This window comes from Osmerus eperlanus, chromosome 17 (genome assembly GCF_963692335.1).
Source record: "Osmerus eperlanus chromosome 17, fOsmEpe2.1, whole genome shotgun sequence".
NCBI lineage: Eukaryota > Metazoa > Chordata > Actinopteri > Osmeriformes > Osmeridae > Osmerus > Osmerus eperlanus.
This window is the reverse complement of record NC_085034.1, coordinates 8648560-8661059: the sequence shown is the minus strand read 5'-3', so window position 1 is coordinate 8661059 and position 12500 is coordinate 8648560. Positions and strand designations below refer to the sequence as shown.

The 12500-nt window shown below is 51.8% G+C and overlaps 1 protein-coding gene across 1 annotated transcript in view; it reads right to left on the bottom strand.

The window, feature by feature from the left end:
- flncb (filamin C, gamma b (actin binding protein 280)) overlaps positions 1-12500 on the bottom strand; it is a 46601-nt gene that overhangs the window by 27350 nt on the left and 6751 nt on the right. Inside the window, 2 exon segments of the mRNA XM_062483658.1 lie at positions 1018-1115; positions 6318-6566. Coding sequence (XP_062339642.1) covers positions 1018-1115; positions 6318-6566 — 347 coding nt within the window.

The following is a 12500-nucleotide window of genomic DNA, read 5'->3' as shown; positions in this document are numbered from 1 at the left end:
GTGACAGTAGAGTTGTTTGCGGGTTCACATGTTTCGCCGGTTGGGGACGTCCCATTTGTTAAACCAAGCGTACCCCTGTGGCAACCTGGGCCAAACTGCAGAGCCTCACCAAGGTCCTGCCCAATAAAGCAGGCCAGAGTTCCTCTACCCCCTAGGGTCCGCAAACCAAGCCAGGGGGTCCGTGAAATAATTTGCCATCAATTGTGCTGTATCATTAAAAAGTGAAAAGATATATTATAATCTACAGATGGGGACCATTTGCACCAATGAAACAAGCATATTATGTCCATTTAAGAGCACAAAGGGTAATGCTGAATGGGTGTTATGATTATGGCGGGGTCCTTGGAAAATGTTCACCCCTCTAAGGGGTCCCTGCCCCAAAAAACGTTTCAGACCCCAGATCTACAGTATCTCCAGGTTAATACTAACTTTTAGCATAGCATAGTAATCCCATAGGATCTCTATGGAACCACAACATGTAACTTCCAAACCACCGTGTGACATGTTGAAATAAACCAGAATATTCTAGAACAGACCATCCAACAGTCATGTCAACAGGCCCCTTCCAGCACACTGACAGCATCCCAAACTTAAGTATGATGTTCAGACCACCAAAGACACGGCTCCACATCCAGTTCACCAGCCAGTCACAGCCTGTCATTAGCTGCTCCTCACAACACCTGGACCAGAGGGGGGCAGGCCTCTGGAATGTCACCTAGGACACGCCCCCTCGTGTAACCACGGCGAGGTAGTGACAGATCAGTGCTTGCGGTCGCACTCTGCTGACTCCATAGACGGTTGGAAGCCACGGTCACGGTCCATTAGATGTAAACCAGGCGCACCACGTTTGTAGTTCTGTGGTTGGTTTGTGGCTAGGAGTCTGCTCTTTAAGTCAACCTGTGCGTATAGGTGTGTGCACGTGTGTGTGTATGTGGGTGCTTATGTGTGAAAGAGGTTGTGTGTGTATGCATGTGTGTGTTTTTGTGTGTGTGTGTAAGTGTGTGTGTGTGTGTGTACCTGGGGCACGCCAAGCCAATCGTCAGCCTGCTGCATGGCTTCTCTGGCATTCTCCACTGGCTGGCTCGGGTCCCAGGTCTCCCAGTCAGGACACAAACCTGGAGGATGGAGGGAGAGGAGAGGAGGAACATGATCAACATCAGTAAACACAGGGTTAGGTTTAGGGTTAGGGTAGCAGCTCCTTGCACTACATCTCTATCATTCTCTCCTCCATCACTTGTAGTGTCAAGGAAGACATCAGAACTCCATTACCCAGAATGCTGCGTCTCCGCAAACAGAGGAGCTGTGATTCGATAGTGAACCGGTGGAGGACGACCAGGTGTTTCTATTGTGACTTCCTACTGTGGCTTGTCTCAGACCACATGGTCATACTCACAACACACTGACACACACACACACACAGGTAGTAATGCCTATAATAGGATTAGCAGTGGAGGAGGGGACGTGCTATGACAGTCTAAAGAAGACCACAGACAACAAATAGCAGCTGTGTCTATGGAAGATTAGCAGACAGAAGAAACAGAGACAGATACAGACAGATACAGAGAGAGAGAGAGAGAGAGAGAGAGAGAGAGAAGAGAGAGAGAGAGAGAGAGAGAGAAAGAGGGAGAGAGAGAGAGAGAGAGAGGTAGAATAGTAGAATCCCTGACAGTAATAATGGAGAAACAAGGTCAACAATATGGACAAATTATGTTTATCTATTACTCTCCAGTCCCTGGCCAACCCCTAATGCTGTCTCAACTATGATGCATGAATCTAAGTTTTTCAATAAATCCCACATTGTGTGACAGTACATGCAATCTACTTTAGTATGATCCTTGGCTCCACTCTGGTTTCCTTCTTCATACATTCCTCGAATCTCTATTCCAAAATCATTCGTCATTCCTCGACACGGGGCGGGCCATGTTGGCTGTTTCTGGCGCTGTTCTAGAATGTTCCCCCCTACACGGGGAGGCTTCCTAAAGAAAATGTGCCCCGTGCCAGGAACCATGGGAAAACAGAGGTGCAAGGCAAAGGGATACTAGCAAAACACAAACCGACCGGAGACCGGGGGAGAGGGGTGGAGGTGGGAGAGGGGTGGAGGTGGTGAGGGGTGGAGGTGGGAGAGGGGGAGAGGGGTGGAGGTGGGAGAGGGGGTGGAGGTGGGAGAGGGGTGGAGGTGGGAGAGGGGGGGAGGTGGGAGAGGGGTGGAGGTGGGAGAGGGTGGAGGTGGGAGAGGGGTGGAGGTGGGAGAGGGGGAGAGGGGTGGAGGTGGGAGAGGGGTGGAGGTGGGAGAGGGGTGGAGGTGGGAGAGGGGAGAGGGGGGAGTGGGAGAGGGGGGGAGGTGGGAGAGGGGTGGAGGTGGGAGAGGGGGAGAGGGGTGGAGGTGGGAGAGGGGTGGAGGTGGGAGAGGGGTGGAGGTGGGAGAGGGGGAGAGGGGTGGAGGTGGGAGAGGGGTGGAGGTGGGAGAGGGGTGGAGGTGGGAGAGGGGGAGAGGGGGGGAGGTGGGAGAGGGGGGGAGGTGGGCGAGGGTGGAGGTGGGAGAGGGGGAGAGGGGTGGAGGTGGGAGAGGGGTGGAGGTGGGAGAGGGGGAGAGGGGGGGAGGTGGGAGAGGGGGGGAGGTGGGAGAGGGGGGGAGGTGGGAGAGGGGTGGAGGTGGGAGAGGAAGGGAGGTGGGAGAGGGGGGGAGGTGGGAGAGGGGGGGAGGGGGCTAGGGGAGAGGTGGAGAGGGGGGGAGGTGGGAGAGGGGTGGAGGTGGGAGCGGGTGGAGGTGGAGGGGGAGAGGGGTGAGGGGTGAGAGGGGTGGAGCTGAGGGGTGGAGGTGGGAGGGGGGGGAGGTGGGAGAGGGGGGGGAGGTGGGAGAGGAAGGGAAAGAGAGGAAAGGAGGAGCACCATTACCCCGTTTAAGAAATCATCATTTCCACAACAACGTCGTTACTGACCCTCACCCTGAAGCAAACATACCCACGCAACGGACAACCAAGTACACACAATGGACACTCACAAAAGAGATTGATATCTTTAATGAGCCCATGCAGCTTTTTAAACTAACGTATACCTTTTTAATGTGACTCTGTAGGGCTGAAGTAGAATTTAGTACTCCTTAGAGCGTTAGTGGAGTTAGAGGGGTACATACAGGGCATGTGTGTGGTGTGTATGTGTGTGTGTGTGCTGTTCTCATCTGGAATTAACACACTGAAGGTCCAGCATTGGACACGTGCCACTAGTGAACCAAGAATCGCTCACTTCTCAGACAGCAACCTCATGAATAAAACAAACCAAGAACTTTTCGGGGCCTGTTGCTCTTTGGTACAGTACAGACACACACACGCACACACACGTACACACACAATAAAATTTGTTTGGCAGGAAATGCAGAGTGCGTAGGCGAGGCCATGTGTTTCCACTCAGGCCGTCCTCGCTGGGTTCTCTCCTCCAACACTCAGCCCAGCGCTCCGGGAGAGGTGGGCAGTCTACCACCATGCCCCACACACCCCGCCCTGGCGCACCGCGATTGGCTCTGCCCAGGGGCCTCTGGGTGTCGGGACCAATTAGAAGCAGGTAGAGCCAAACAGGTCCGAGGGTGGTTTGTGTTGCGTTCAACTGTGACCGTGTTCAGCAGCTAATGGTTGCATATGGTACAGCTGCATAGCTTGGTTGTTGCTAGGGGGACGAATGCTGAAAGAATGTGCACCGACACTAGCCCTCAGTGCTGTGTGTGTGTTGTTTGTGTGTGTGCTATGTGTGTGTGTGTGTGTGTGTGTGCTGTGTGTGTGTGTGTGTGTGTGTGTGTGTGTGTGTGTGTGTGTGTGTGTGTGTGTGTGTGTGTGTGTGTGTGTGTGTGTGCGTGTGAGTGTGTGGGCAGACAGAGACAGGGTGGACCAGTGTACAGCCCTGTATGGTCAAGGCCCATGTCCACACCCAGCAGCACTGAGCTGTGTAGTGTTAACTTAGAGACTTGTGTATTAGCACTCTAAATACTGTCACCTCAAGTGAAACACACAGATATGTTATGTGTGAACACATACTGTATAAGGACAAGAACATGCATTAGTGTATGCAGATGGTAAACACACACACACACACACCACTGGTATCACACTTTTCATTGGCATGAAAAAAAAATTATCCATTGAATTGTGTTCCCAGAGCAACTTTTATGTACAACACAGAAATAATAAACAAAAAAACATGATTTTTTTAACACGACTGTCTGACAAAAAACAGAACCCGTGGGTTAGGATTAGGGTAAGGGATATGATTAGTTAACCCTAACCTTAATCCTAACCCTAACCCAGCACAAAGAAGCCAGAGAAATGCCAGAGTTAAAATTGAGTTATCTGTGGTACAACAAAAGTCTGACAATTGTGCTCGGGTATATGATTAAATTGATACATTTTTCATGGTGTCTATGAGCACAAAAAAGTGTGATACCAGGTTGCACACACACACATACACAAACACGCACTCACACCCCCTTTGCGGTCTAAGCGTGGCTGGCTAAGTGAATTTGAGTCTCTCAGTGGGGGAGAATTGAGTCGTTGTGAGTATATTTGTTCCGCCACCTCAGCCTCTCTCCAGCACACTTCTGCACTTCCTCCCAGAGCAAACACACTCTGGCACACACACACATGTAAACACACACTCATAAGCGTGCGAACAGATGAAAGCGCACAAATAAACCACACCTACACTCCCAGATCGACCCTCGCGCGCCCCCACACTTAGAAACCTTAAGAGCAGAAAAAATAAAAGGCACTAACAGGACTAACAACCACACACAAACTCTCACACTTGGTAAACACCCATAAACAAAGACCATCTTAGACCCTTCGTTCATTCCTCCATTGGGAAATCAGTCTGGGGCCTACCAGTTACGAGCCAGGCATAGCTGTTGATGAAGCAGGCGTCAGATCCTGTGTGTGTGTGTGTGTGTGTGGTTGTGTTGATTCAGGCCTGTTTCCATTAACTCAGGGTCACACTGTATTCCCTCTTGACTTCGGAGCCCTACTGAATTCTCTGCAAGCATCCCATTCAAATTAAGAGAGCCTTCCCGGAGAAGCCTGGGGCTAAAGTTATGACACTTCCCCCAGCGGGGTTCACACTATCCGGGGCAGCTGTCAGACAAGTCTCCCCCGGGCCAGGCCCCGATGACCCTGAGGCTTCTATCTTACAGGCAGCACTTTCTCTTTGTGGTTTGGTGTATGCCGGTGTTCATTTGTCATCCACCTCCCCACCAACCTTCTCCTCCCCCTCCTCCCTCTCCTCCCTCTCCTCTCCTCCTCTCTCTGTCTCCCCCCTCGTTCCTGCCTCATCTCTTTGTTTTTTAATTAAGGATAATCTGTGAAGGATTAAGAGCTGTGGTTTTGTGGTCAGAGAGACAAAGGGAGGACACAAGTCCCATTCTCTGCTCCCTCAGCCTGTCTCTCTGATGTGGCCCGACCCGGTCTGATCCGGTTTCATCCGGTCTGATCCGGTGTGTTCCGGACAGGTCACTGCCTTCGAATGATTGGGTGGATCTGGTGGATAGGTATGGTTTCCACGCATCTTTGACGTCGGACATTCGTAAGCTCTCTCACCACCCCCACCACACTCTCTCCCTAACCCTAACCCCACCACACTCTCTCCCTAACCCTAACCCCACCCCCCTTTAACCCACCCCTCTCCTATAGACCATTTTAAGTAGGATATCCTGAGTGATGTAATCTGCTATGGTAGATATCACCTACATACACACACACACACACACTTCTCACCTTGACCCCACACCCTAACCTGACCAACCAGTCGACCTGCACAATAAATAAAACAAACATTATCCTATTGTCCTCAGGCAAGGCAACAAGGAAGTGAGGTAATTCTCACCCTTTCTAATCCCTGACACCTGACCCCTGACCCCAGATGATGGTTATCTGCCAGCAGTGTTGTTTTGCTTCAGGGAGTCTAGCACTAGACTGGACTGAGGTGATGATTTGAACAGCCTCCTTCTGTATTCTGGAGCTGAACAGGGTTCACAGATCTCCCATCAGATTTAGAGAACACACCATGAACCACACGGTCCCTAACGTGGTTCCTGAAAAGCAGGTTGTGGATCAGATCTCAGAGGAAGAACTCAGTGGACGAGGTTTTCCATTCGAAAGTCTCAACCTTCTCGAGAAAGACCAAAACACGGACCAGAACTTCATCCCCATTCCGCACACAAAACCTTTCTAAGAACAACCATTTTCATCTTCGTCATTGTGTCGTCCCGTCTTAAACGGCATACAGGCTCCTACCACGCAGGTCATGTGACAGTGCACCGTTTGTGGATCAAGCCTTACCCGGGGCACAGTTATCCACCAGGGCCCCCAGAGCCTTTCCGTCCCTCCAGTCGCGGTGGAAGTTGTGGATGGGCAGCTGGGGCACCTTGTTCTGGATCCAGCCCAGCAGACGCTGCTTGGGGGTCAGCTTCTTGGCGTCCTCGTCGTCCTCGTCCTCCCACATGGGCATGGAGATGGAGTAGTGGAGGATCAGGGTCCAGATGAGGCCCAGGATCAGCTTCAGGTTCCCGTCCACGATGGCCTTGCTGTCTGGGGGCAGAGGGAGGGAGAGAGGGAGGGCGGGGAGGTTAGAGGCTGGAGGTCTGGACAGGGTTGAGGGTTGGAGGCCGGAGGGGTTGTGGACTAGATTAGGTGGGCTCTTTACAAAGGCATTGTACACTAAGTCATGGTCAAGCCATTTCGTCGAACCTCACACACCTCGAGTGCATACATGGATCCACACACACACACATTCAGTCAAAACATATTGTGGCTCCTGTACACACATATTCTTTACTCACATCCACAGGCGCACACACACACACCCACCCACACCCACTCACACACGCTGAAGTAGTCCAACGTAAGAGCTGGAGTGGTGATTTAGAACAGTACCAGAGCACTGGGTCTGTTAGCCGTCAGCCCTCCTGGCGCAACAACAACATCAACAACAGCATCTGTGTTTACTCTGCTCTCGCTGCAGCAAGGCCACACACTGATCCCTTCGCTTGCCAGGACATACACATGGAGAAGGGGGACCGATACGCCGTCGGAGGGAGGATTAGGGAAGTGCAACCAGCGGTACAGCCCGCCGCTAGCCGTGGCTATCGCTAGGTCGCTAAACACGCATCGGTCTCGTCGCTTTGTTTACCTCCTGGCTTCCTGTTGCTCTCCATTTGAGACACATTCACAGGCACGCACACCTGCGCGCGACACATGCTGTTTGTGTACGCGAGCACACAGCGAGGTGGTCCTGGGTGTGTTTGCAGGGATACTGTGTCGACGTGTGTTTGAGTGACTCATCCTGACCTGAGCAGGATTGCTTGCGCTGGATGGTGTTCTTCAACCCCAGCTCCAGAACGAGGGCGGTTTATCTAAAACACAGACACCGATATCCTCCCTACATTTATACACAAGCACCCCAACTATGGCTGACTACACTCAACTATGCTTGACTGCTACTGCTTTAAGCATACAGACACACACACACGGAGAGGACCAAATTTCCCCTCAAATCTTCAGCCAAACTGCGCAACATGACTCCACACGAGAGACTGCAAGAACTCTCTTCCTCTATCCATCTCTCCCTCCTCTCCCCCTCTTTCTTCCCTCTTCCTCTCCCTCCATCTCCCTCTCTCTTCCCCTCTCCCTCTCCCCCCACCCTCCCTTTGTCTTCCTCTCCCTCCCTCGCTTCCTCTCCCCCTCTCTCCTCCCCCTCTCTTCCTCTGCCTCTACGGTATATTCCTCTCCCTCTCCCAATGTCTACCTCTCCCTCTTTCTTCCTCCCTCCCCTTATTCCTCCCTGTGCCTCTCTTGCTCTTCTCCTCTCTTCCCCCCCGTCCCCTCTCTTCTCTGAGGTTCCAGGTCTGGATGATTCCACCATGTAGACAAGGGTTACGCTCCTTGACGTTAACACTCAGAATATGTTCTCTCACAAAACCTCCTGTTTTCTCTGAAGGCCGTGGAAGGGATATCCTGTTTCTAACACGGCAGGCCCCGGAGACCGGTTCAGTTCAGGTGCACGTTCTCAACAGCCACAGACAAGCCAGGATAGGTATGCGTGCGTGTGTGTGTGTGTGTGTTTATGGGTGTGTATTGTTGTGAGTCCGCAAGTATATTTGTGGGTGCATGCGTATTTGTGTGTGTGCCTGTGTGTCTGTCTGTGAGCATATGTCTGTCTGTGTATGTGTGTGTGTGTGTGTGTGTGTGTGTGTGTGTGTGTGTGTGTGTGTGTGTGTGTGTGTGAGAGAGAGAGAGGTTCGGTGACTACGTGTGCTAAACTATTGGGTAAGCTGAAAAAGTGAGGAGGGGGTGTCAGGTCATGGGAGGTTGCTAGTTGGTTGGTCTTTGTAAGGAGTTCTTGGGAAAGGAGAGGAGGATGAAGGAGAAGATGAGACAGATTGATGTTTGCCAAACCTCCTCCATTTTGGCTCGGTGTACGTGCGCGTGTGTGTGTGTGTGTGTGTGTGTGTGTGTGTGTGTGTGTGTGTGTGTGTGTGTGTGTGTGCGTGTGCGTGTGTGTGTGTAGAGGCGGCGGCAGGGGGTCATGTTTCAGACCCTCATTCAGACGGCAGGGTGCTTAGAGTGTGTGTCAGCTAGCAAGCGCCGCTGATAGCCACAACTGCTAGCGTCCTACACACGCATGAACAGAGCCTGCCAGGACCCCTGCAGACCCCCTTTTGCTGTGCCTGTTCAAAATAAGCCTGATCTAAAACGGTTCACACACCCACACTTTCCTTCTCTCACGCTTCTCTTTCGGCACTCCTCAGACAGTATATCACACACACACACGATAAGAGAGAGCACTTTTGACCCGTGTCCAGCGTGTGAAAGCTGTATGATTCCAGTCCTGGTGTAAAGGCCTGAGACAACCTGGAGACTATGCAGAGAGCGGCCTGGCTGGCTGAAACTCAAATTCCGATAGGGTTGCATCAGGGTAGTGGTTAGTCGTGTGTGTGTGTGTGTGTCCGCCTGACAGCAGTGAGTTTGAGCATGTCTGTCTGTCTGTCTGCGTAGGGGTCAACACTGGCTGTCTTGTGTGTGTTTGTGAGGGCAGTCCCCCCTGTTAGAGAATGAGTGAGTGTGTGTGTGTGTGTCCTAGTGCTGTATAGGTGACCTCAGTAGTGGTGGACAGTATCCAGGCTCCCTGGTTCAGTGGCTCGCTGTGTCAGCAGGCCTGTCACCCTATCAACACTCCACAACCGATTCAAACTCTCGCGTCGTTTTCCTCAGAACCGGCCCAGTTGCCGAACTGAATCACCCTTTTCCCCTCAGAGTTTAAAGAGCACAACCATGGTCGACCATGGTTGACCACAGCATTGGCAGACACGAAAGACAGAGCGCCACGGGAGAATACAACAAACACTGACTGAAAGAGTTGAGAAGACAGAAAAATGGAGCTCAGAGAGAGAGAGAGAGAGAGAGAGAGAGAGAGAGAGAGAGAGAGAGAGAGAGAGAGAGAGAGAGAGAGAGAGAAGAGAGGAGGGAGGGAGGGAGGGAGGGAGGGAGGGAGGGAGGGAGGGAGGGAGGGAGGGAGGGAGCTTGACAGACAGACCAGCGGTGATGAATGAGAGAATTCTAGCAAACTGGGAGACTTGGAGCCAGACTACCAGAGTGAGACTTAAGGCACCAACATCTCTCTCTCCCTCCCCTTCTCCACCTCTATTTTTCTCTCTCTTTCTCTTTCTCTCTCTCATTCTCCCTCCCTCTTTCTCTCTCTTTGAAGCCAGTGGCTCTCGTCCAAGCCTAAAAAGACCTCTCCCCTTATTGTTCAGGAGATAAGGACCAGTGAACTACAACTCCCAACAATGACCTCAACCATCCTGCACCATGCACCATTCTGTACTGCCCGTCACTCTCCCCAGCCAAGATCGACACACAGCAAGGAACATTTCACTGGCTCCAATCTGGAATCACTACCTTTGGAATTCCCATTTTATTTCAGCATTTTCAATCCCTCTTTCAGCCTGACATCCTCATGCCCCTTGATCACACCCTCTTCATCCCTCTCTCGCTCTTTTTTCTCTGTCTCTCGCTCTCCTTCTCGCTCTTTTTTCTCTGTCTCTCGCTCTCCTTCTCGCTCTTTTTCTCTCTGTCTCTCGCTCTCTCTCTCTCTCTCTCTTTGTCAACATTCAGTCACACAAAGCTCCTGATGTTAAACCTCGTCGCGTTACACATTCTCCCCAGTCGGACTGTGGAGAGGGGAAAAGGTTAGAGGGAGGGGTGGACCGGGGGGGGGGGGGGACCGTGCTTCAAGAGACAGTGTGCCCTTTCTACCCAGAAGCCATTGTTTCGACCGAGCCTCTCCTTGTTTGTTTGGTAACCCCGGGCAACCCCCGACATCGGCTGTCGCTCACTGTACAGCAGCCGTCGGGGACGGTGCGAAAGTGGTCAAACGCAGTCTGCTCACATTGCTGTGTTCCAACAAGCCCACCGCCGTTGCTATAGGAAAGGTGTTGGGTACAAGACAAGTTCCCATTCACTCTTCCCCGCCAATCTCTCTCGCCCGTCCCCTCTCTCTCCCCCCTCTCTGTTTCTGAAGATGTATAGCGCACGCCGATCCAGTAAACGGTCCGAGCACACAACCTCTGAACCCTAGCGCTTTAAAAGCTCTCTCCGGTCTCTGTAGCCTTCACTGATAAAAACAGCGGACCCCTACGACACCGACACACACACACACGCACAAACCCACGCGCACACACATCAAACCTCAGAGGTCATGGCAAACATGAGCCTGGCAGCGTGTTTGGTGCCGTCCGTGTGAGCCAGAACAAACAGCAACAGCAGAACGTTCCTCTCCTGGGGCTAGCAGAGAGACAGGGCCGGCCTCAGAGCCTGGGAAGTCCCCGTGCTAGGAGATGGGATTTCACTTAGTGTTGGCTTGGCGCTAATTATGTTCAAGGTGTCCATGTGTCTGTCTCTTTCTCTCTATCGCTCTCACGGCCCACGGCAGATCTCCGATCATTTGGGAGGAAGACAATGTTAGAGAGCAGGACTCGGGTTCAACCAGCTGAAGCAAGTAGTCTTTTATAGCGGTGCTTAAACGTTCGGAAGACTGGAAGAATCCATGTACGGAAATGCTGGATTCAAAATGGACACACATATTTCATAACACAACCCTACACACCCACACACCTACACACATGGAACAGATGTGTGTGTGTGTGTGCGTGCATGTGTGTGTGGAAAATCCTTCCACGAGGACAGCCCACAGAACAGCTCCTGTTTCCTGTTGACCGGGTTCACTTTCTCCCGGGGAAGGGTTAGACTGACGCACCGCTCCCCCCTCTCCGGTCGCCTGCCACTTCCTGTCTCCACGCTGCTGCTTCCGCTGAAGGCGTCCTTGCAGCGCAGATAACGTCCACGTGTGTGCGTTCCCGTGTGTGTGTGCGTGCGTGCAAACGCTGAAGTAAGCGAGAGCCGGGAGGGAAACTGTGATTCCATGATCTTATCTATCCAATGGGAAAGACGGAGAGAAAGAAAACCAATAGTCGTGGAAGAGTTCCGCCCACACTCACATTTTCCACAGGATTTCCCAAAGACAACGAAAACACGTCCAAGGAGGTCCCCCCGAGGCACCCATGTACACACGCACGCACACACACGCACTGACACACTCTTTCATTGTTTGATATGTGAATCTGCTGCGAACAGTGATGCAACCGGTCCCGTTCGGGATGGTAAATTAAAGGAATGCAAACATGTCATAAAACAACTCGGTGAACCCTAAGTGAATGTCAACACCTGAATTCATGGTTGCGAACGTGTGAACAGACTACAATGTGTGAGGGTTGATACAGTGTAACATACGCCTACAAATACTGTGGCCGACTTGTAGAGCGGTGCTTTTGGAAGGCTCTGGAGGAAAATCCATGTGCAGAAATACTTGATCCACGATGGACACACACATTACGAGCACACCCATGCATACACCCACACACACACAGAACAGATGCTGGTGTAAATAAACAGGTGGTATGTGCTGCGACGTCCAAAGAAGGGCAAGAGTCCTGCTTCTTCCTATGAGCCCCAACAAAGTAAACAACACGCCTGGCCTGTGTGTGACACACACACACACACACAACTGGACACCCAAACACATCGTAGAGTTTTACAATCACACAATGAAGAGTCAAATCGAAATTTCCCTTGTCTCCATGTACACGAAACGCAGATAGATATTCAGTACACACACACACACACACAGCTGACGACCTGCAGCATTCCTCAGGCAAACACAATAGAGGCAAATGCAGCAGCTGAATAAATGCTGAGTGTAATATATCTTTGACAGCCCCAACAGGAGAGGTCTACAAAGATCTACATCTATTTAAAGACCCAGGGATAACACACACACACACATCATCTGTGGCTTATAAAAGACTGCCGAGAGACTCCGTTCAAGAGACGTGACCAATGCAGTTTGAGAGAGCGTGTAACGTGCACGTGGCATTTATCACACACCTCGCCACACACACTTTCTGT